The sequence below is a fragment of the Schistocerca americana genome, chromosome 3 (assembly GCF_021461395.2).
Source record: "Schistocerca americana isolate TAMUIC-IGC-003095 chromosome 3, iqSchAmer2.1, whole genome shotgun sequence".
Taxonomy (NCBI): domain Eukaryota; kingdom Metazoa; phylum Arthropoda; class Insecta; order Orthoptera; family Acrididae; genus Schistocerca; species Schistocerca americana.
In genome coordinates, this window is record NC_060121.1 from 516,231,818 (window position 1) to 516,257,987 (window position 26,170).

General features: G+C 39.8%; 2 protein-coding genes across 3 annotated transcripts in view; one reads left to right on the top strand and one right to left on the bottom strand.

The window, feature by feature from the left end:
- LOC124606688 (N-acetyl-D-glucosamine kinase) overlaps window positions 1-17,105 on the bottom strand; it is a 190,470-nt gene extending 173,365 nt beyond the window's left edge. The window contains exon 1 of the mRNA XM_047138707.1: window positions 16,924-17,105. Coding sequence (XP_046994663.1) covers window positions 16,924-16,952 — 29 coding nt within the window. The 5' untranslated portion in view covers window positions 16,953-17,105. The remainder of the gene's footprint in view (window positions 1-16,923) is intronic.
- Window positions 17,106-17,313: 208 nt separating this feature from the next.
- Window positions 17,314-26,170, top strand: part of LOC124606772 (hexosaminidase D-like) — a 182,279-nt gene continuing 173,422 nt past the window's right edge. For both annotated transcript variants that reach the window (XM_047138827.1, XM_047138828.1), the window contains exons 1-2: window positions 17,314-18,201; window positions 18,278-18,486. In XM_047138827.1, the coding sequence (XP_046994783.1) occupies window positions 17,512-18,201; window positions 18,278-18,486 (899 nt within the window). In that variant the 5' untranslated portion in view covers window positions 17,314-17,511. The remainder of the gene's footprint in view (window positions 18,202-18,277; window positions 18,487-26,170) is intronic.

Genomic DNA, 26,170 nt, shown 5'->3' on the forward strand with positions numbered 1-26,170 from the left:
CCTGCCAGTATCGAATCGATAGCAGTCAAAAATCGTCGAAATTCTCGATTCCCGGTATGGATGAACTATCTATATACATCTACATCTATACTCTGCAAAGCAACGTGATGTGCATGGAAGAGGATACGTCCCATTGTACCAGTTATTAGGGTGTTTTCCTCTTCTATTCACGTACGAAGCGTGGGAAGAAAGATTGAATGCCACTGTGCATCAGAATCTTATCCTCTCGATCCCTGTGTGTGCGATACGTATGGGGTTGTAGCATATCCCTAGAACAATCAATTAAAGCTAGTTCTTGAAACTTTGTTAAAAGACTTTCTCGGGACAGTTTACGTCTGTCTTCAACAGTCTTCCATTTCAGTTCGTTCAATATCTTTATGACACACTCCCACGGATTAAACAAACCTGTGACCATTCGTGCTGTCCTTCTCTGTCTACGTTCAATATCTCCCGTTAGTCCTATATGGTACGGGTCCCACACACTTCAGCAATATTCTAGGATGGGTCGCATGAGTGATATGTAACCAATCTCTTTTGTACACTGATTGCACTTCCCCAGTAATCTACCAATAAACCGAGGTCTACCACCTGCTTTAACCACGACTGAACCTTTGTGATCATTCCATTTCATATCCCCATATAAGTAGGGTTCTACAGAATCGTCGGTGCATTAGTCCTATGCGCACTTTCCCGCATTTTTAACTCTTACCTCTCGAGTGGCAATACGTGTCTGTTAAACTTTCGTGACCTTGCTACAGCCTTGAGTTGCTGCAGACGAGCAAGGTATAGTCAGTAATCTAGTAAAGTGACACTTACATGATATTCATGGTTACTTTTGATGAAACTGTTGCTAATTTAAGAATTACTTTAATAATTTTAAATAATATTCATGATTACTTCTGATGAAACTGTTACTAATTTAAGAATCACTTGATTGAGTTTAATTTTGAAAAAGATTAACTGCCTTGTAACAGTTGTCAAAACTATTGCAAAGGATATGGTGATTTTCAGAAGCCTATATAATACATTACTGAGGTTATCGTCGAAACACTTTTCACTAATACTTGCCTGAGTTAACTTTTAGATTACTCTGTATTATCCAGTAAGCAACATTGCTAGTGTTTCTTGAAGTTTTCCCGGAGGATCGAATATTCCATCGTTTTTCTGGAGTGTATCCGGGGCATTATTTTTAATACACCTATAATTATTTAAGAGTTGCAGACTTCTGAGACATGTAAAGGTATCAGAGAGGTAGTTCAGACGTTGTGTTTGATACTTGAAGTACGGGGGTTAAGAAAAACCAGTCTTTTTACCCGCGGCTTCGCCCGTGTATGCATGCCATTATTGCAGGTGTTCCTGACCTACGCTTTTGCGTGACCCTTTTTCACCCCCACTCTCTGCCACAGGGGTGTTATATAGAAAAGTGATATTTGTGACAAGTTTAGTTGAAATCTATTCAGTGGTTTTGGTGGAGATGTGGAACATACGATGAATTTTATTAATACGAGCATACAGATTAAAACGGATTTGTCGTCTTGAAAAAGCGTTCGACAAAGTAAAATTGTGGAACATGTTCGAAGTTTTCAGAAAAATAAGTGTAAGATAACGGTAAGACGGGTAAAATAAAAACATGTTAAATAGCTAATAACCATACAAAAGAATGGAAGATCATGAACGAAGTGCTAGGATTAAACAGTATGTAAGACAGGGTTGCAGCTTTTCGCCCCTACTGTTCGATCTATACATCGAACAGGCAACGACGAAAATAATCAGGAGTGGCATCAAAATCTTTTGTGAAAGGATATCAGTGATAAGATTCGCTGATGACTTTACTATCCTCAGCGGAAGTTGGTTGGTTGGTTGTTTGGGGAAGGAGACCAGACAGCGTGGTCATCGGTCTCATCGGATTAGGGAAGGAAGTCGGCCGTGCCCTTTCAGAGGAACCATCCCGCCATTTGCCTGGAATGATTTAGGGAAATCACGGAAAACCTAAATCAGGATGGCCGGACGCGGGATTGAACCGTCGTCCTCCCGAATGCGAGTCCAGTGTCTAACCACTGCGCCACCTCGCTCGGTCTCAGCGGAAGTGGTAAAGGATCATAGGACCTGCTGAATGGAATCAAGAGTCTAATGAGCACAGAATAAAGCTTGAGAGGGAACTGAAGTTTCAAACTGAAGAAAGACAAAAGTACGGAAGGGTTAGCAGAAATGAAACTGGCATAACTACAAACTCCTGTGAGAGCTGGTTGTGAGCTTAGTTGGTAGAGCACTTGGCCGTGGAACGCCAGATTCGAGTCCCAGTTCCGCACACAGTTTTGATCTGCCAGGAAGTTTCAACTGTAGAAATAATTCGTTAACAAATCAATCAACTGTTGATGTTCGTAGCAAGAGCAAAAATACAATAAGCAATAAATACATTTCTCGTGCGACAACGCAGAAGAGTAAAACACTCATGTCCAGCAGGATGGTTTGAACAGCGCATTTCTTTACTCGGTATGTTCAAAGCAACAGGGATGAAAGACATTTATTTCCCTAGGGGCAACGTCTAATCTCTGTTTAAAACGAAAGATGACATAAAATACAGTTAAAATTAGTCTCGATCTCTCCCAGTTTCACTTTCACTCAAATATTATAAATGTAAATGCAGTCTCTCTTCTATAACTCGTTAAAGACCTGGTCAGAATAACAAAGAGAAATCAAATCAAATCAAATGTGTTGAAATCTTATGGGACTTAACTGCTAAGGTCATCAGTCCCTAAGCTTACACACTAATTAACCTAAACTATCCTAAGGACAAACACACACACACCCATGCCCGAGGGAGGACTCGAACCTCCGCCGGGACTAGCCGCACAGTCCATGACTGCAGCGCCGTAGACCGCTCGGCCTATCCCGCGCGGCAACAAAGAGATTTGAATAACAACATAGGAAAACTGTCTCGCTGATTACTTACAAAAAAACTCTACTAATTTAGAAAGAGATTGGACAGTACGCAAAATCTCAAACTATCTAGTTTTTCTTATATCCATGATGACGTAGTTTCTCAGTAGTATACTGGAAACCTTAATAACAATAATTTGTTCCCGAGTCCCTGTCTGTTGGGACATGTTATATACTGAATTATGCATTGTACCCGGAATTCGGCAGTTTCCTTTTAGGGGAACGGCGGGTATTATGGGCCATTTAAGGAAACATGTAAATTACAAAATATATTTTTAGCTTAACTCAGTTACGAGCGAAAAAAACATATTTTCAGCTTATTTCCTCTACGTGATAAAAATATCTTTAGCAATATATGAAGGGAACGTAACACAAAGTGTATTTCGAATTAATCTTGCATTTTGGGCATTTTAAAATTTGTCGGGTAGCATGGGCCACACCAATATGATTATGTACATAAATTAAAAACATTGCTTTGAATAAAAGTTTTATTGTTGAATACTATACACATATTATTCGCACAGAGCTCATGTGCCCACCCTTCATACTTGTTGCACTGAATCCAGTTTTACTCAGCATTCACCACACACAATACATTTTACATCTACATCATCTTGAGAAATGCTTGGTGTAGGACTGTCATTACGAAAAATTTTAATCTGTTCATTTTTCTTCTTATTATTGATCATCGTTTGTTCTTGTTTTGAAAATTTCATTTGTCTCTTCTTCTGTTGTGGTTCAAATGGCTCTGAGCACTATGCGACTTAAATTCTGAGGTCATCAGTCGCCTAGAACTTAGAACTAATTAAACCTAACTAACCTAAGGACATCACACACATCCATGCCCGAGGCAGGATTCGAACCTGCGACCGTAGCGGTCGCTCGGCTCCAGACTGTAGCGCCTAGAACCGTACGCCACTCAGGCCCGCTCTTCTGTTGTGCTTTTTCCTTTTACTCTTCTGAATTTTTCTTGTCTGTCAGCATATTTTTTATTGGAGTTGATGTCAATATTTCGCTTCTCTCTGCCTTTCTTTTCCGACATGTCAACCTCTTTCCGCTGCAGGAGGGCAAAGGCGACACCTCTTTTAAAACACTTGCAGAACCAGAATTTTCACTTGTGTGTAGTGCATTGGAGGAAGTGGTGGTCCCTTCAGAAGTGATTGTACATTCTGCCTGGGAAGCAAGCTGAGCGTTTTTTCATTAAATGTTAGCATAGTATCCTAAAAAAAAGGAAATGGGTTCCGTGGCCCATATCACCCAAATGCAGCATGGCCCATACTACCCGACTCACACAGCTATGAACACATGGTAGTAAGCAAAACATTGTTAGAGTGAACGAAATGCCATTGTCACGGTCTTATATTAATAGAGTAAACTCAATAACAGCTCTAGTTTCGTAAGTATATTCTTACCCGTAATGATGCAGCGTGATGTTAAAAAATATTCGAGGCAACAACTTGTAGGAGTACAAACAAACAATAATCACTCATAGATGATTCGACGCTGGGAATCAAACAAACTATCAGCACATGTCGAAATGGCGCTGGCGGCAAAGATTACACTGTGTATCGTGCTGCTACCTAGTAGTGAATATCGGAAATACCAACTGGCCCAAACTACCCACTGGCCCGCCGTTCCCCTAATTATCGTTTAAAGTTTTTTTGTCACAGATTACATTATCGTCATGTAATGCCTATTAAACAGATACTACATTGTGACGTGCATATACATTAATTGTACAAAAACCCGATGAATGATGCTTGTGATTTTGTGCTTATGGCTGCACTGTAATAGTTGTAATTATGTTTCTTTTTTTTTAACTTAAAATTATCTTTGTGTGTGATGATTTACATCGAGTGCACATCTTTGTAGTGTTGTCTTTGGGGCTACAAGTACTTTGGCTGCTCATGCTATGTCCAGAATACATATGTCCAGCTTCCTAATGTGTCTGCATGATGCTGATGGAAAATTACTGTTCTATTGTACTACTGTTCATGACCCTGACAGCTAATGCGATATTATGGTGCAACATGATCGACATGTAACTTAAACTGGCTAATTTTCGTAAGTTACGTTTTGTATTTTCGTGTCTTTATGACGTTTCGTACACTGAGGTTTTGTAATCATTTCTGTTTTTTAACGCTGATCCAGGTGTCAGATGACGTGCGTTGACCGAAATCGGTAGGAAATTAATAAATTGTTCTAATGCAGCCAAGTGCCATGAGTTTCCTATAACATATCCGCTGCTGACAATCGCCTGAAGAAAAACTTCTTATAACTGTTGCCTGGGTATTCTGTACAAGTTGTATCAGTCCATCCAAAACGAAACGAAGGTTGTAAAATGAAAGGCGCTAAAGCGACCGCAGTGCCATTGCCTGTGGAAAAATGTGTGGTACCTATAACGGTCGCTAGAGGGACATGGGCACACACCTACGCGACGATAGAGCGCCCGCCATCCACTGCACTGTAGTATTGAAAACACAGAAATGGAGGCTTCAGAGGAAGAGCAAGGGCGTGTTGTTTCCTTACACTGAGGTGACAAAAGTCATTGGATAGCCATATGCACATATACAGATGGCGGTATCATCGCGAAAACGAGGTATTAAAGGGCAGTGCATTAGCTGAGCTGTCATTTTTACTCAGGTGATCCGTTTGAAAAGATATGGCTGCACGGCGGAATTTGCACACTTTGAACGTGGAATGGTAGTGGGAGCTGGACGCATGGGACATTCCATTTCGGTAATCGCCAGGGGATTCAACATTCCGAGATCTACAGTATCAGGAGTGTGCCGAGAATACCAAATTTCAGGCATTACCTGTTACCACAGACAACGCATTGGCCGATGGCCTTCACTTAATGACCGAGAGCAGCGGCGTTTGGTCGTAGAGTTTCCAGTGCTAAGAGACAAGCAAAACTGCGTTAAATAACCGCAGAAATCAGTGTGGGACGTCCGACGGACGTATCTGTTGGCGTTAATGGGCTATGGCACCAGAAGACAGACGCGAGTGCCTTTGCTAAGAACACGACATCGCCTGCAGCGCTTGTCCTGGGCTCGTGATCATACGGCTGGACCGTAGACGACTGGAAAAGCATGGCCTGGTCAGACGAGTCCCGTTACCGGTTGGTAAAAACTGATGGTAGGGTTCGAGTGCGATGCGCATCCCACAAACCAATGGGCCCAAGTTGTAAAAAAGGCACTGTGCAAGTTGGTGGTGGCTCCATAATGGGGTCGGCTGTGGTAACATGGAATGGATTTGGTCCTCTGGTCCAACTGAATCGATCATTGACTGAGAATGGTTATGTTCGGATGTTTAAAGACCATTTTCAGTCATTCATGGACTTAATCTTCCCAAACAACGATGGAATTGTTATGGATGACGGTCCACAGTCGCTTGCGACTGGTTTGAAGAACGTGCTGGAGAATTCGAACGAATGATTTGGCCACTCAGATCGCTCGACTTGAATTTCATTGAATATTTATGGTGCATAATCGAGAGGTCAGTTCGTGCACAAAATCCTGCACCAGCAACACTTTCGCAGTTATAGACGGCTATGGAGGCAGCATGGCTCAATATTTCCGTAGGGGACTTCGAAGGACTTGAGTTCATGCCACGTCAAGCTCCTACACTAAAGCGGGCAAAAGGAGGTCCGACACGATATTAGAAGGCACACAATAACATTTGTCGCCTCGGTGTATATTCCCCATTGCCTGCTCCATTTTTTGTATTTCTATATTTTCCCCTTTCGTCTGTTAAATTCATTATCGCGTGTGCTATCCAAATGTTTCAATAGTGCCATGTCTGTTTGCCTATTCGATCTTTTGATGCCTTCACAATTCCGTCTTTCGAAGCTACCCATCAGTCTTCTGCTGTATTCCTTTTCCCTGTTTAAGTCAATTATTGTCTAATGCTCCTTCTAAAACTCTCAAAATCTCCTCCCTTTCTCACAATTTAATAACAATATTAGCATCTGACGGTATACAACTTCTGGATTGGTATGAGCACAGTACCGCCCGAAAAACTTAAAATAAAGGGGGAAAAGTGGCGCACTTCTGTTTTTGCAGCCTCACATCGTTGTTCCTTGCGAAATAATACAATATACTACTAACAACGCTTGTATTACACAAAATTGCATAGCTAGGCAATTTTAATAGTTGGTGTAGCTCAAGCACAATCTGTTTGTGAAGAGGGAGCTAGCAAATAGGTACTCGTCTGACAACTCCAATTCATAGGGTAACATGTCGGGACTCATCCTATGTAACTTTTAATGCCTCGCAAAATAGAAATCTTCTTTCCTAAAGGTAAGGAATGACGTACATTTATATGATTACCCAGTAAATCACACTTAAGTGCTTGGCAGAAGATCCATCGAACCACCTTCAGAATATTTCTCTACCAATCCACTTTCCAACAGCGCATTGGAAAAAAAAATGTACGTGTAATTATTTCCATACGAGCTCTGATTTCTCTTATTTTATTACGATGATCATTTCTCCCTACGTAGGTCGGCGTCAATAACATATTTTCGCATCTAGAGGAGAAAGTTTTTGATTGAAATTTCCTGAAAAGATCTCGCTGCAAAGAAGAACACCTTTGTTTTAATGATTGCCACCCCAATTAGTGTATCATGTCCGAGACAGTCTTTCCAGTATTTCGCAATAATAATTACGAGCTGCCCTTCTTTGTACTTTTTCGATGTCCTCCGTCAAGCTTGCCTAGTAATTACTCTACACCGCACAGCAATACCATAGCAGACGACAAGCATAGTGTAAACAGTCTTGTTACTAGACCGATTACGTCTTTTAAGTGTTCTGCCAGTAAAATGCAGTTTTTGGTTTGTTTTCCTCACAGCATTGTCTATATGATCGTTCCAAGTAAACTCACTGACTTACTAATATTTTTTTCCTTAGTCGACCCTATAATTCCTATTTTCAGGGTGATGATTATTGAGCTATATGAAAAAAAGTAAATTAGTTACAAACTACGGCGTGCACACAATTTATTTAACATGTAAACGACACTACGGATATTCGGATCTATGTTATGACATGTTCGACATGCCTGCCATCATTGGCGATGATGTGGCGCAGACGAATAGCGAAATTCTGCACGATACGCTGAAGTGCCGGAGCATCGATGCAGTCGATGGCCTTCTGAATGGCTGTTTTCCGCTCAGCAATGGTTTTGGGGTTACTTCTGTACACCTTGTAGCCCCAGAAAAAAGGAGTCGCATGTACTCAGATTCCGAGAATATGGCGGCCAATCGAGGCCCATGCCAGTGGCCTCTGGGTACACTAGAGCCAGAATGGGGTCCCCGAAGTGCTCCTCCAGGACATCAAACACACTCCTGCTCCGATGGGGTCGAGCTCCGTCTTGAATGAACCACATTTTGTCGAAATCACACCATTACAGAGCCTCGACCAGCTTGAACAGCCCCTGCTGACATGCAGGGTCCATGGATTCATGAGGTTGTCCCCATATCTGTACACTTCCACTCGCTCGATACAATTTGAAATGAGACTCGTCCGACCGAGCAACATGTTTCCAGTTATAACAGTCCAATGTCAGTTTTGACGGGCCCACGCGAGGCGTAATGCTTTGTGTCGTGTAGTCATCAAGGGTACACACATGCGCCTTCGGCTCCGAAAGCCCATTTCGATGATGTTTCGTTGAATGGTTCGCACACTGGCATTTGTTGATGACCCAGCACCGAAATCTGCAGCAATTTACGGAAGGGCTGCGGTTCTGTTACGTTGAACGATTCTCTTCAGTCGTTGTTGGCCCCGTTCTTGTTGGATCTTTTTCCGTCCGCAGCGATGTCGGAGATTTGATGTTTTACGGGACTGCTGATATTCATGGTGTACTCGTGAAATGGTCGTACGGGAAAATCCCCACTTCATCGCTACCTAGGAGGTGCTGTGTCCCATCGCTCGATCGCCGACTACAACACCACGTTCAAAATCACTTAAATCTTGTTAACCTGTCATTGCAGCAGCAATAACCGATCTAAGAACTGCGCCAGACGCTTGTTTTGTCATATATGTGTTGCCGACCGCAGCGTCCTATCCTGCCTGGTTACACACGTCTGTGTATTTGAATACGTACAGTTTCTTTGGTGCTTCAATGTATAAAGCCAGTTGTTCTTCTGTGATGCCAAAAGATCGAGTAGCTAGCATTCACATACTTAGATTGCCTTTACAATTTAAAAACTGAAAAAAGTGCATATCAGATGATAATAGGCATGAAGTGTGCTCAATCACACACTGTGAGAGAAGATACCTAAAATGAACAATATAAATGATAATTTTTTGTAAAAAGGTCTTCTATGTCACATTTTAACCATTAGTTGTGTGAAACAAATACAATATTACATTAAAAACTGCTGTTTTATGCACATTAACTAAGCTTCCAAGTTACTGTGATTGTGGAATATCATTCTCATTATATCATTGTCCTTTTTTGAAGCTATTAGTCTATAATTGCTAATACAATTGATGTGGACACTGAATTTTTATTCTTACTATGTTTGTTTCAAAATAAGTATCGTTGTAAATTGTACTGAAAGTAAAAAAAATTGAAAAATATTTAAATGTCTATTAAATACTTAACAGATTATATTTAAACCGGCGAAAAAGTAACTGTCAACAAATTAAAACTACAATTTTAAAAGTATTTGGTTAGCAGCTGTGTGTGGACAAAGACTTATAGAGTTTGTAGTTTCATGATAACTGTTATATAAATGAACCTATTTAGAAAATGCTATGAATACTACATGTATCACTAAATTTAAAACTTTTTTGTCTAAAATACTGCACTTTTTTGAGTTTTTAAGTATCAATCCAGTGTCAAATAGCTTCTGATGGCCCCCCCTCCCCCCCCTTAACTTTCAAGGGGAGAATGTCCTGATTTTCTCTCTCTTCCAGGCAACTGCCCCAACCGACAAAATTTCATTTATATGCCTCTTATTCGTGAAACAGTACAAGCTTTAAATAACAAAGTATCGACAGTAGGAATTTTTTGTGATCTCTGCGAGGCATTTAATTGCACAGATCACATTACTCTCTCAGAAAAGAAGTTTTATTGAATTTATACACAGCTTGTCTGAATCATACTTGATAAACAGAATACGAAAACTTGTGCTGAATGAGTCAAACACAATTGGAAGGCAGAAAAGTTTAGTGAATGCAGAGAAATCACAAAGGGAGTCCAGAGGGTTCAATTTTGGGTCCACTCCTATTTTTCATATATGTGAGTGACCTTCCACTTAACATTCAACAAGGAGAATTGGTAATTGGTACCTTTTGCAGACGATATGAGTGTTGTAATAAATCCCTTTAGAAAGAAACCAACAGAAGATATTGTAAATGATGTCTTCCGTAGAAAATGGACTACCCCTAAACTTTCAAAAAACTCACTATATTCAGTCCTGAACAACAAATAGAGTAGAATGCTCCAAATTTTTGGGTGTACATACTTCTGTCAACTTGAATTGCAAGAAGCATACTACTAAACTTCTCAAACAGTTAAGTTCTGCTACTTTTCTCTTTGTGTAATTGCTAATCTTGGAAACAAACGATGAACCTTCTGACACATTTTGCATATTTGCACTCAATAATGTCTTACAGAAAAATTTTCTGGGATAGCTCACCACTCGGAAAGAATTATTATTTGGGCAAAAGCAAGCAGTAAGAATAATATGTGGTGTTCACCCATGGACGTTACATCTACAGGCAGCTAGACATTTTAACAGCGCCATCACAATACATAGATTCAGTAATGAATTTCGTCATAAATAATCCATTACAATTTTTTAGGAGAACAGTGAGATCCATACCTACAAACCTAGAGGGAAAATTGACCTTCATTGCCCATTATCAAAGCCGTCAGTGGCTCAGTTCAGTATGCAGCAGCAAAAATCTTTCATCATTTGCTGACAGGTTGTACGTGGACGAGTTTCTATTTAAAAACTGATAACCCGTAAACAAAAATTAAACTAGTTTTTAAGTGTAGTTGCGTGAGTAGAAAAAAAATAATGATGTGTTAATTAATGTTAACACTAATCAAGTTTACATATCTTGTAAACTGACTCATTCCAAATCATTTTGATGAAAGAATCATTCAAACGATCTATGAAATACGCATCTAACCAAGTAATTGAAACTAGAGAAAGGAGTCTGATACATGGGTTCACATTATGTATCCAACAGCCTACCAGAGAATATTAAGTCATGTACAAAATGTAGTGGTGTATAAGACTAAATTAATGAACGTTTGTTGGCAACTCCTACTCTATTGAAGACTATCTTTATCGGAAACCCTAAATTTAATGTTTAGTATAATTTAGTAACAATTAGCACTGTAATGCAGAAGTGTAATGGCGTTCCACTACAATGCATTAAATTAAAGGTACACCTTCAACTTATTTCCACATATACGAGGCCACTCTCTGATGGGACCCATGGAATACAACTAATGTAACGTAATGTCAACCACTTACTTTATCTAAGACAGATCTTATGTGATTATTCCACTTCATATCCCAACAATATCCAAGTATTTGTATTAATAGACTGTTTTCAATGGTGACACATTGAATGTGTACACATATATGATGTACAGTTTCCGGTTTTGTGACTTGGACAGCTTTACATTTCTGTTCATTTTAAGCAAGTTTCCAGTCTTTGCACAACTTTGAAATTTTATGAAGATATGACTGAACGTTTGTGCAGCTTTCTTCCGACATTACTGAATTTGAGGTACTGTATTATCTGCAAGACGTCTGAGGTTACTAATAATGTTGTTTGCCAGTCCATTAACACACAACATAAACATCAAGCGTCCCAACATACTTCCCTGGGTCACATCTGAAACTACTACTACATCTGTCGCTGTCTCTCCATCTCTCCATCCAAGAAACCATGTTGTGTCCTCTTTAACGAGATATCTTCAATCCAACACAAATTTTGTTTGACGTCCGACGTGACTGTACTTTCGTTTGTAATTTTTGGTGTTGTACTGAGTCACATTCATTTTGGAAATGAGGAAATACCGCCTTTATCTGATTGTCTTGATCCATGGCTTCCAGGATATCATACGAGAAAAGCGCGAATTGGTTTCGCACGTCCTATGTCATTTCATACATACTGCAAGTTTCGTTCTAACAAACAAGTCGCAACTTTTTGTAGAAAATATAGCTATCGAATACTCACAGTATGAGTGGTACGCTGCTTGACACAATGACGTCTATTACATATCTAGGCGTAACGTAGCAAAGCGTGCCACAGGGGAGTGTTATGGGAGCGCGTCGAACGTTCCATGCGGCTTTTCGCGGATGATACTGTAGTATACAGAGAAGTTGCAGCATTAGAAAATTGCAGTGAAATGCAGGAAGATCTGCAGCAGATAGGCACTTGGTGCAGGGAGTGGCAACTGTCCCTTAACATAGACAAATGTAATGTATTGCGAATACATAGAAAGAAGGATCCTTTATTGTATGATTATATGATAGCGGAACAAACACTGGTAGCAGTTACTTCTGTAAAATATCTGGGAGTATGCGTACGGAACGATTTGAAGTGGAATGATCATATAAAATTAATTGTTGGTAAGGCGGGTGCCAGGTTGAGGTTCATTGGGAGAGTCCTTAGAAAATGTAGTCCATCAACAAAGGAGGTGGCTTACAAAACACTCGTTCGACCTATACTTGAGTATTGCTCATCAGTGTGGGATCCGTACCAGGTCGGGTTGACAGGGGAGATAGAAAGATCCAAAGAAGAGCGGCGCGTTTCGTCACAGGGTTATTTGGTAAGCGTGATAGCGTTACGGAGATGTTTAGCAAACTCAAGTGGCAGACTCTGCAAGAGAGGCGCTCTGCATCGCTGTGTAGCTAGCTGTCCAGGTTTCGAGAGGGCGCGTTTCTGGATGAGGTATCGAATATATTGCTTCCCCTATTTATACCTCCCGAGGAGATCACGAATATAAAATTAGAGAGATTCGAGCGCGCACGGAGGCTTTCCGGCAGTCGTTCTTCCCGCGAACCATACGCGACTGGAACAGGAAAGGGAGGCAATGACAGCGGCACGTAAAATGCCCTCCGCCACACATCGTTCGGTGGCTTGCGGAGTATGAATGTAGATGTAGATATGGAGCAGGCGCGTACGGTCGGTTGCAGCAAAGGCATTTTATTCGGAGAATTCTAGGGAAGTATAGCTCACCTACACAGTCTAGTAACATTAATGTGACTATCGCCAATGTCCGATTAAACGTGCAATAACTGCTCACAGAAGGCAGGTGGCAGCACTAGCAGTGGAAGGTATATAAAGCATGAGGGAGCGAGGGAGGGGGAAGGGGAGGGAGGAGGGCAGTGCAGTCGTTGTAATGCTGCAGAGCAGCGATTTATCTGACGTCCAAAAGGGGATAATCATTGGCTTTTGCGCCAAGGGTGGAAGCATTTCCGAAACGGCTAAGTTTGTAAACCGTTCACGTGCCACCGTGGTTAAAGTACACCGTGCATGGCAAAATGGTGCTATCCAAACTCGGCGCCGAGACAAGTGTGATGCACCGAGGGCTATTGATGACAGGCGTGAATGACGGCTATTGGAGATGTGCACGGGCGGATGGACGTGCAACTGTTGAGCAACTGACATCCCAAATGAACCACGGGCCTACCAACAGGATCTCCTCGACAACCGTACGGCGAAGGCTGCTGCGTATGGGCCTTTGCAGCAGAAGGCTGGTTCATCTACCCATGCTGACCGCCGTCATTGGCGATGAAGGTTGGAACTTGCACGATAGTACCGCAACTGGGCGGCAGGTGACTTTTTCAGATGACTCACGTTTTATGCTCCAACGAGCAAATGGCCGTTGGCGTGTACGGCGTGAAGCGTATGAAACCAAACACCCTGCAATCATGTAGGAAAGTTATGGTCTGAGCAATTTTTTCGTGGCATTCCCTGTGTAATTTCGTCATTCTTGAAGGCACAATGGACCAATACGAGTATGCATATTTCCTTGGGGACCAAGTTCAATCCCACATGCAGTTTGTTTTTCCTCGGCACGATGGCATCTTCCAGCAGGACAATGCAAAGTGTCATTTCGCAGCATACGTGCGTGGTTCGAGGAGCGCCAGGGTGATTTTATCGTACTCCCAACATTCATCTTCATCTACTTTTTGTTATAATACTATTTAATTATTCTATAGGACTATTTCCATACATAGTGGGCACCAGACTCCCCGGATTTAAATCCAATCCAGAATATGTGGAACTTCCTCGACCGGGCTTTACGCGTCATGGATCCTCAACCGAGACAACTAGCGCAGCTGGCCACGGCACTGTAATCGGCATGGGTCCACATCTCTGATGGTATCGTCCAGAATCTAACTGACTCTCTTCCTGAACGTCTAGCAACGGTTCTGCAAGATGGTGACATTAATGTGACCGGATATTGTATAAAGAAGACCGAGTATAGAACACTCGTGCGATACATTCCTGAAGTAAGTACTGCTCGAATGTTTGGGATCCCCGCCAGGTTGGATTAAAGGAAGACACCGTGGCAATTCAGAGGCGTGCTGCTGGATTTGTTACCGGTAGCTTCGATCAACACGTCAGTACTACGGAAATGTTCCGTCAAAATAAAAGGGAATCCGTGGAATAAAGAGGACTTTCTATTCGCGAAACACTATTGAGAAAGTTCAGAAAACTGACATTTACGACAGACTGCAGGACGATTATACCGCCACCGACATACATCTCGCGCAATGACTGCGGGTACAAGATAAAAAAAAAATCAGAGCTGGTATGGACGTACACGGACAGCAGTTTTTCTCTCGCAGCAATAGCAGGTGAGACAAGGACGGGAATGATTAGCAGTGATACATAATACCCTCCGGCAAGCAACGTTTGGTAGCTTACAGAGGATGTACGTATATGTAGATCGCAACAAACTTTTTTTAAGACACATCGGTCCTCATACTATTATTATTATTATTATTATTATTATTATTATTATTATTATTATAGTATTGATCCGACTCTTACCTGCTCCTTGTCCACTTCCAAAAATCAACAAAGTATCTTCATTATCAACAAAATGGTAAAGATTAAGGTACTGCGACTTTGCAGCGCTTTAAGCGCATCGAATTTATGCAATAAGTTGCGAACAGAATGGACATTCAGTAATGCCATTGACCTATAAGTGTTTCTTCTCAGTCGCGACAATTCCTGTCTTGTTACACATGTTTGTTTTCGTTGCTTTCCTCTGAATGATAGAAACAAATATTGCCGAATAAGAGAAAGTAATACAGAAAAAAAGCACAGTCCTTAAGGTGGTTCTTACTGGCATAGTGCGTTCACTCGTTATTTGGCTAGGGTCATTATTAGAACTGCCATTAAAGAATAATCTGAAAACATTTAGTACCATATTATCACATAAAGTCAGCATGAAAATAAAGTGCTACAAAACTGACGCGTCTAGGACCTACAATAAACGTAACGGACTTCTGGTTATACACAAGATAATGCTCATCCTATTAAAATGACAGATTAATCTGCTGAAGTTGGATGTAAAATTATACGCGCAGCTGACGACTGGATTTTATTTTGTGAAAAGAACGCACACCGCAGCTGCTGAGCAACAGTTACGAACATAATCATTATGTTCAATGCATTTTCGAGACAGCTCATCTGTCCAGATGTTAAAAACTAAACGATTGTATGATTAAATCTTTTAAATTCATTCATAGATCACAAGTTGTCAGGAGACAACAGCAGTGCGCCTGCAACAGCTCAATCAGTCGTTATATTTAAGGGCTATCGTAAGAAGCAGCTAAGGCGGGCTGATAAATTGCTTTTTTTCATCAGAGGAGATCGGTGTTTCGAAAAGCTGGGGTTTAGCGAACATTACTTCGTTCGCATACGATATCCACAATTGTTTACATCTGCTAAGTCTCCTGGAGTCGATGGTTGTGCGAAATGCTGCACATTTAATGGGGTTCTTTATATCGTTTTACGTGTAATACTGCTTTCTGTGAACTATCTACCTACCATCAGTCAACGGCCAAAATGCTCTGCACAAGCAAAATGCTCTGCAGTTGAAGTTGTCTGCCTCCAAGTGTCATAAGCGACGAAGTCGTGAGCGCTGTTTGACAGTGGTCTTAAATTCATATGGTTCGATTTTTGACAATTTCAGAATGATAAGTAGTAAGTATGCAGTGTTTAATTAATATTAGTACTATCGAAATGCTGCAAGACTATGATGAATGGCGTCCATTATTACTTACTACTTCTCATATGGCTAAGAAGGCAATATCTAACACAAAAAAATCAGCCAGGAAAGGACTGTAACGACAAGATCGATTACGAAAGTTCTCGCGTATCAAATAACTTTATTCCCCACGCCTCTTAATCGTGGAACATTACACTGCGACAGGCTAGTGTAGAGTAATTACATTCTTTTGCCATAGCCAGCCAAAACACCCAAGTATTTCTGCTTGACTTAGACAGAATAAATATTACGAGTAAGTTGCACACACAAGCATACTGCATACATAATAACTGCTAGAAAAGCTCGCATCATAATGTCAACTTATATCTCCCAGTGTTACATATATCCTTAAGTAGGCTACATAACAATATGGAAAAATATGCACAACTGTAGGAGGATACTATTCAAACATTGAGCAGTAGAGTCAACAACCAAATTTATCATTTAACGACCGATTTGCGAACGCCTTTCTGAACAGATGCCGTGGTTTCAAATCCTTCCTCGCATGTAACCACGAACATATTGAATGACGGCTGCTGTGATTGACTACATAAAAGGTACAGGAAACTTAAGACACGATGCATATAATACAAATGCAAGGTACAGCGGTCTAAAATTTACCAGAAAGAGTAAAGTGAAGCACATGGGGTGCAGCAAATTCTATTTTTTTTGCGGCAGTATTGAAACGGAAAGTGTGGATGTGGAAGTTTCATCACTTACCCTTCTATTCCTCCAAGTATCACATCCATTTCGTCTTATTTCATAGGTCCAAACTAGCAGTCTGTCATCCGCGCTCTTCGTTCAGCCCGCTAGATACTATCGTTGCCACACGAGCTACAGTAAACGTTATTGTTGACGTAAACAGCTGTTACTTATATCCAATGTGATAATATACAGGGTTACCACATCAACCATAGCGTAGAACCTGCATGAACTTGATGAAGCAGTTTGCATATAGTTGTAGAACGGCCGAAGAGTTTATTAAAATTTATTAGCAAATTCATTCTTTACACAATTTTTCTGAATCTTTAAGGTGAGTGAACATTTTATGTTTCACTCACTGAAAGGTGGACCGAAATTCACAGAACAGTTGACAGATGAAATGCGCCATTTTCGTCTGCTGATAACAGTTGTAAGCTAAGTGGTTGTTTGGCAGTAGATCCTAAAGAAAACATGTCATAATTCTTTTGGGACTGTTATTATCCGTGTGTAAATGTTTTTTTTTGCTATGTTAAGTCACCGAATTACTAAATGAGAGGGCGAGTGTTCTTACAGGCGAGTGGGAGGTTGAGGTAGTTGACCGTGGAAATGCTTAGACTAAAGGGTAAGACTCAACTTATGGTCGCAACGTTGCTTATGTTAGTTACCTTACTGATTTTATATAAAATATCATTGGCGGACACTCTGCATGATTCTCAGAGACTGAAAGATGACGAAGGATACAGCTTACATTATATAAATGAACCCATACAGCAAAATGATGCTTCGGCTTTGGTACAGAAGGTAGAGGACGTTAGACGCAGGGCTAACGACCTGTATCATTTTAATGGTATTCACAAAAATATGATTGATGAAGATAAGATTGGAAGGAGAATGATGGCTCCAGGAGCTGATGATTATCTCTCTGAGAAAAGTGATTCAAGAAATGTACGTAAGTCAAACAAAAAGCTTTTCCCTGGATACCGTTATATTCATTTAGATTTAAAAGGTGCACCGCCAAAAGTTACCTATTTTAGTGAATTATTTAAAATCTTACGTGATTTGGGAGCGACTGGTCTTCTGATAGAGTATGAAGACATGTTTCCATACAGTGGGCATCTGTTGAAAGACGTCGCAGCATACAATGCATATACAAAATCAGATGTGCAGAAGATATTAGAGATAGCAAAAGAAAACGAACTGAAAGTAATACCATTAATTCAAACTTTTGGACATATGGAATTCATCCTAAAACTTGAGAAATTTTCATATTTACGGGAAGTTCAGAGATATCCACAGGTACATCATAATAACTCGTGGGTTATTTGTACATGTATTTTAAACATAAGCTAAAAAAAGTCGTGTGTAATTTTAGGTAATCTGTTCTTGTCACAATGATACATTTCCCTTGCTGACATCGATGATTGATGAAATCTTAGCGCTGCACCCTGATGCAGAGTATCTTCATATTGGTTGTGATGAAGTCTACTATCTTGGAGAATGTAACAGCTGCAGCACCAGTATGATGCAGCACGTTCCAACAAAGTCAGAGCTGTTCTTGAATCATGTCATTCGCCTAGCAAAGTAAGTATATGTTGACTAGTTCTACTATGTAGTAATTTGACTAATCATTATGTGAAAGGGCACTATTTACTGAATATTGATTTTTAGTTTTATTCTCTGCCTCTTTGAATCTTCATTGAAAACCATTGTACTTGAAATTTACGTTTATGCTATTGACTCATTCAAAGAGAAGAAATTAGATGACCGGGGTGTGTACTACCAATATGGGATGTTACCTTTGACGTGCGAAGTGATTATATAGTATGTGTGACATCATGCATGTACAAATCACATCATGCATGTACAAATCAAGAGAGAGCAGACCAGAGGCATCCATATCCCAATGACTTATTTAACTGAAAATAACAGTCTACCCAGCTCTCAGCCCTGTTGTTTTAATTTGTTTAACACACAACTAGCAGTACTGTGAGTGAATTTGGGTCAATAAATTTGAATTTCACAATCCAGTGTATCAGAAATAGTATCTTTTAATGTTGGAAACTTTATAAACCAAAGAAGTCTTTCTGGCTGTCTAATATCTGTGTAAAACCATTGTAAAATGGTTGGAAGGGATATTATTAGTAATAGCGTGCCCATACCCAGGGGTCAAGAGCCTCCCCCCCCTCCCCACACAACTGTAGGTCTCAGGGAGAGGAAAAAATATAGTGTAGTCAGGTGTTTTTCCTTCAAGAATATGATTAACAAGTTGGTATTACCAAGGTATTTTTTTTAACGTGGTTGGAACTGAAACTTTTTATGGACCCACCCTCTCTCCCGCTACAAACTGTTGTGTGGGCCCTTTTTAATATTAGTGAATATTGTGTGCATTATGTTTGGGAGGCTGATAGGTTAATAGCTGCTCCTGTTCATTTGTTTCTTCTAAAGTAAAACAGGTAAAATTTTCCCCTGCAGACTTTCTGTAAATGATTTAAGAAGTTACTTTTCTATTACTTTCCCTCCAACTTTCATTGATAATTTATATTGTCTTGTCACGTCTAGGCTCATTTTTTCATCATACCATGAATTTACTTCTGGAATGCCATAATTTTCATTATTAGCTGTTTGTTTTTTATTCGTGCCTTGAACTATCCAGTCATTTGTAGAAATCTGAGAATGCTGGGAGTATTCTATCTCTGAAACTTAGTGGCAGATTAAACCTGTATGCTGAACTGACATTCAACCCTGGAACCTTTCTTTTCGTGGTTGATATTATTTTAAATGAGTCATGACCCACCCTCACATCTTCAATTATGCTAATACTTCTCACCTTTCTACACTTTACAGAGTGACAATGTTAGTTTTTTTTTTTTTCCTTCTTTTTCTCGAACCACCACATAGTGTGTTCTATAATCCAGTCATGAAGGAAAGATTTGAGGGATGTGGAATAATTCGAATTACTTGTTGAACTAGACCTTTGGCTGCATTACAGAGCAGTACATCAAATTCTTCGGCTTGCCAACTCACAACCAAACTATCACATTCCACAAACTTCCAACATGCTGGAATAATTGTTGATCACCAACTTCTGTTAACCATTACATTGAAAAACCAGCAAAAGTTGCAATTTTTTTTATTCTCTTGATGACTAGTTTTGGACCAGCACCCATTTTCAAATCATCCTAACAAATAGTGAAAATGGTATTTCTGAAAGTGCAAAAACCATGTCAAAAATGTATATGTATTATGAAGTAATGGAATTAAAAAAAGTGAAATTTAAAACTTTGGCTGGTTTTTCGTTGTATCACATTTCAATCTAATCTAGATCTTGGGCTATGCTATAGATCTACGTCTATACTCTGCAAGCCACCATTAGGTGCATAGCAAAGGGTGTGTCCCATTTTACCAGTTATTAGGCTTTCTTCCTGTTCCATTCACATAAGGCGCACGGAAGAATGACTGTTTGAATGCCTCTGTGCATGCAGTAATTATTCTAATCTTATCCTCATAATCCCTATGCGAGCAATATGTAGTGGGTTGTAGTGTTTTTCTAGAGTAATCGTTTAAAAGTGGTTCTTGAAACTTTGTTAATAGACTTTCTTGATGTAGTTTATGTCTATCTTCAAGAGTCTTCCAGTTCAGTTCCTTCAGTATCTCTGTGACACTCTCCCATGTATTAAACAAACTTGTGACCACTCATGCTGCCCTTCTCTGTGTACATTCAATATCCCCTGTTATTCCTACTGTTTAAGGGTCCCACACACTTCAGCTATATTCTAGAACTGGTCACATGAGTGATTTTGTAAGCAATCTCCTCTGTAGATTGATTGAACTTCCCCAGTATTCTACCAGTAAACCGAAGTCTACCACCTGCTTTACCTATGACTGCACCTATGTGATCATTCCATTTCATATTCCTACAGTCTTACACCGAGGTATTTGTATGAGCCTATTCCAATAGTGACTCACTGATGTTGCAGTCGTCGGATACTAAATTTTTTCGTTTTGTGAAGTGCAAAATTTAAAGCAAGTTGCCAATCTCCGCACCACTTTGAAATCTTACCAAGATCTGACTGGCTATTTATGCAGCTTCTTTCAGGTAGTATTTCATTACAAATAATTGCAGCATCTGCAGAAGTCTGAGTTACTATTAATACTGTCTGCAAGGTCATAAATATACAACATGAATGACAAGGGTTCCAACACACTTCTCTGAGGTACACCCGAAGTTAATTCTACATCTGACGATGACTCTCCATTCAAGATAACATACTGTGTCCTCCCTTCCAAAACATCCTCAATCCAGTCACAAATTTCACTTGATGCCCCATGTTATCGTGCTTTTGACAATAAGCTTACGTGCAATACTGAGTCAAATGCTTTTCGGAAATCAAGAAATACTGCATCTACCTGGTTGCCTTCATCCAAAGCTTTCAGAATGTCATGTGAAGGAAATGCAAGTTGGGTTTCACATGATGAATGTTTTTGAAATCCGTGCTGGTTGGCATTGAGAAGGTCATTCTGTTCGATTCTTCATTGTGTTTGAGCCCAGAATATGTTGTAAGATTCTGCAACAAATCGATGTCAGGGATGTTGGACGGTAGTTTTGTGGATCACTTCCACTACCCTTCTTGTAGACAGGTGTGACCTGTGCCCTTTTCCAAGAATTGGGCGTGGTTTTTTGTTAGAGGGATCTAAGATAAATTATAGTGAGAAGAGGGGCTAACTCCACAAATTCAGTATAGAATCTGATATCGTTCTATTGGAGCCTAGATGTTTGCTCAGTTTAAACGATTTTGGCTATTTTTCAACATCACTGGCACTAATAATTGTTTCATTAATCTTTTCAATGGTATGAGGGTTAAATTGGGCCAATGCTCCTGGGTGTTTGCTTTGTAAAGGAACATTCGAAAATGGAGTTAAGCATATCAGCTTTTGATTTTCTGTTCCTGTCTCATTTGCTAGGGACTGGACACTTAACTTTTGTTGTTGTTGTTGTTGTTGTTGTTGTTGTCTTCAGTCCAGAGACTGGTTTGATGCAGCTCTCCATGCTACTCTATCCTGTGCAAGCTTCTTCATCTCCCAGTACCTACTGCAACCTACATCCTTCTGAATCTGTTTAGTGTATTCTTCTCTTGGTCTCCCTCTACAATTTTTATCCTCCACGCTGCCCTCCAATACTAAATTGGTGATCCCTTGATGCCTCAGAATATGCCGTACCAACTGATCCCTTCTTCTGGTCAAGTTGTGCCACAAATTTCTCTTCTCTGCAATTCTATTCAATACCTCCTCATTAGTTATGTGATCTACCCATCTAATCTTCAGCATTCTTCTGTAGTACCACATTTCTAAAGCTTCTATTCTCTTCTTGTCCAAACTATTTATCGTCCATGTTTCAGTTTCATACATGGCTACACTCCATACAAATACTTTTAGGAAACATTTCCTGACACTTAATCTATACTTGATGTTAACAAATTTCTCTACTTTAGAAACGCTTTCCTTGCCATTGTCAGTCTACATTTTATATCCTCTCTACTTCGACCATCATCAGTTATTTTACTCCCCAAATAGCAAAACTCCTTTACTACTTTAAGCGTCTCATTTCCTAATCTAATTCCCTCAGCATCACCCGATTTAATTCGACTACATTCCATTATCCTCGTTTTGCTTTTGTTGATGTTCATCTTATATCCTCCTTTCAAGACACTGTCCATTCCATTCAGCTGCTCTTCCAGGTCCTTTGCTGTCTCTGACAGAATTACAATGTCATTGGCAAACCTCAAAGTTTTTATTTCTTCTCCATCGATTTTAATTCCTACTCCAAATTTTTCTTTCGTTTCCTTTACTGCTTGCTCAATATATTTATTTAGTAAAATTGCAGCCAAATAGCCGTATACAGTTACTTTGCTTAACATTTTACATTTTTGCATATTCATTTATAGATTTCACTCTTTTACTGCACAGTTCTATGTGATATCCTTCACAGGCTTCGTTACACAGTTCACATACACATGTTGTGATTGGGTCATGATAAGTTTTGTTTTTGCAGATTAGATGATGAAAGCCGTGAATAGAAAGTCTACTTACGACATGTCGCTGTTCGAAGTTTGGTGCTGTCCATGAGCGGTTTGTCATTGCTTCGGTGCGATAGAACTCCGGCCATATTTTTTCTTGTTTGTCCTCCATGATCTTCAGTTGCTTTCTGGAAGCCCTGGTATGTGGCATCATATATCGAAGTCTGATGACTTCAATTAGGAATGTCTCTCTCGCTAGCAGGTACACTAGTCTAGATCTTGTTGTCTTTGAGAGACCTAATGCTCTTTTTAGATAGGTCGATTTTACCTTTTCTAGTGTTTCTAGATTTTTTTTCTGTCAGGTAGTCCCATATGACTTCCATCCCATAGGCCAGGATTGGCAACATTTTTGTGTTGAATAATTTCATGGCTGTTTCTAGGCTGAGTAGGCGGATGTATTTGATGTCCTGTACTGCTAATATTGCTTGGGCTGCACGTTCTGTTCTATGTTTTGTGAAGCATTTGGCAGTTGGTTGCAAGTTCACTCGTAGGTATTTAAAGTCTGATGAGATTTTTATTTTTTGTCCTCTGATGCTGATTTCCGCATTCTTGGGTGTTTTGCCTCCTTTTCTGAAAATTACCATTTCTGTCTTTGTTATGTTTATGTGTAGTTTGTGTTCACTGCACCATCTGTCTATTTTTTCAATGATTCTCTGCAGCTTCTGTATATCTGTTGAACCTATGGCTATGTCGTCAGCGTATGCATGTACATACACATCTTCTTCATTTTCTCCAGTTCGGAGTACTTCTTCAGTGGCAAGAATGTACAGCAAAGGGCTCATTGGGTCACCCTGTAAGATTCCATTCGATTGCAGAATGGGGTTAAAAAAAGAGAGGTTGTCTGATATTGTGATTAAGTTGTATTCGAGGATTGACTTGATTATTCTTGCCCATACGCTATATTCTCCCATTGTGTTTTCCAGTTTTCGGACTATGAGATCTCTTTCCAATAGGTCAAAGGCTTTGGTAAAGTCTATGAATACTGTATAGAACATTTGTTTCTTTTGTAGTGCTTCGTCGATGTTGTTTAGAAGAAGCCGGACTGCCGTAAGTGTTGATCTTCCAGATCTGAAACCCATTTGTCATTCTGGGAGATGACTGTCCAGAGAGGCTTGGATTTTTTGTGTTATTATCTTTGAAAACATCTTGAATTGAGTATTTTCCAGGGCTATGCCTCTGTACTTGTTTGGGTCTCCTCTACCTTTGTAGAGAACTCTTATTGTCGAGTGTCTCCATTGTGTCGGAATTCTTCCAAGTTCCAGGCATTTGTTAAATAGTTTGGTCCATATGTGTTGGAGGGCCTCTTTTGCATCTTTTATATGTTCATTATATATATTATCAGGTCCTGCTGCTTTCTTGTTCTTCAGTGCTTTTATTACTTCTTCCATGTCTTCTTCATTAGGGATTCCCATATATTGACTTTTTCCGTAGTTTGATGTTGTTTCTCTTTCTTTGGGGGTGTTTTGATTCCTCGTTTGTTCAGTATCTTACTGAAGTGGTCTTCCCATTCCTTCAGGTCTATATTTGGTGTATGAGCCATTTTTCTTGGTCTTGCTGCTACGTATGGGTCTTTCTCTGCTTCATCCGCTTCTCTTTTTGCCTCTCTTTCTATGTATTATTTTTTTTTTCTCGTCTATTAGTTTTTTTGTAGGTTCTCCTCTCTTCTGCGTCCAGTTTGTATGTTTCCTCATCATGCTGGTATCTTAGTTTGTGGAGCGTTCTTAGAACAGTGTTCCTTTTGCAGTAGCATTCAGCATCGAACCATCTTTTTGCCATGCTTGTTTTGGGGATTGTTTGTGTCACTGAATTTTTTAGGTGGTCTTCTATTTGGTCTGTTGCTTTTTCAAGGTCTCCTTCCTCTATGAAAGTTTCTATTTGTGTCAATTGTTGTTGCTGGTTTGTTAATTTTTCTATATCAGTTTTTCTTTGTGTGATTTGTTGGGTCTTTCTTGCTGGCGGTGACGTGACGATATTTATTTTTATCTTCATTTGAATATGCTTTCGTATAGGAGTCATGCCATATTGGTTGAATACTTCCTTCTATTTATCCTCTTGTTAATGCGATATCAATGGTGCTTTTCCCATTGTGGCATATGTATGTAGGTATCTGTCTATCGTTAAGTAGGGTGAAACCATCTTCTTCTAGGGTTTCAATGACTAGTTTTGTTTTATAGTTTTCTGTGTGTATACTGAAGTTGAGATCGCCTGCAATAATGGTGAGTTTGCTGTCGCATTGTTTGATGAGTGTGACTATTTTGTCAATTATTTCTGCAGCATTTGTGAGCAGTTTAAAATAGGCTGCAATTATATTTATGTTTGCTGCTTCTACTAGCATACTATTTTCTTGTTTTATGATTTTTTTGGTGGGTGTCATCCAGGGTTTCAGTAGGATAGATATTCCTCCCATGGGTCGTCCTCTTTCTCCCTTCTTTGCCATTAGGTGATAATTATAGAAATCTTTATGTTGCTAGCTGTGTATCAGGAAGGTTTCTGTTAGAATTGCAAGATCCGAGTTTTGCAGAATGTCTGTTGGTGCTAGGTTAAGAGCACTTTTTACTCCCTCTGTATTCCACAAGACTGCTTTTATTTCTTGCTCTTCTGGTTTTCTTCTTAGTTTAGTTGAGCTCTGCTCCCTCTTTCATTCATCGTCTTGGGAAATGAAATCGACGTACTTTTATGTTTTCTGGCCAGAATTCTGGTTCTTGTTTGATTTGTAGCTTTTCAAACGGAATGTCTACTTTGAAAGCTTTTTCGTTGTGCAATATACAGATTGAATAACATCAGGGAGAGGCTACAACCCTGTCTCACTCCCTTCCCAACCACTGCTTCCCTTTCATGCCCCTCGACTCTTATAACTGCCATCTGGTTTCTATACAAATTGTAAATAGCCTTTCGCTCCCTGTATTTTACCCTGCCACCTTCAGAATTTGAAAGAGAGTATTCCAGTCAACATTGTCAAAAGCTTTCTCTTAGTTTACAAATGCTAGAAACGTAGGTATGCGTTTCCTTAATCTACAGGGTGTGTCAAAGAATTGTATACACACTTTGAAGCGTCATAGAAAATTTATTTCCTGTTCTACAATGTTAAATTTCTGGAAATGGAAAGCTTAAAAGTCCAATTGGAAAAATAAATGTACTTTGCAAATGTGATTAATGTTCAAACTGGTGGCCTTCTGCATCAATACATTTCT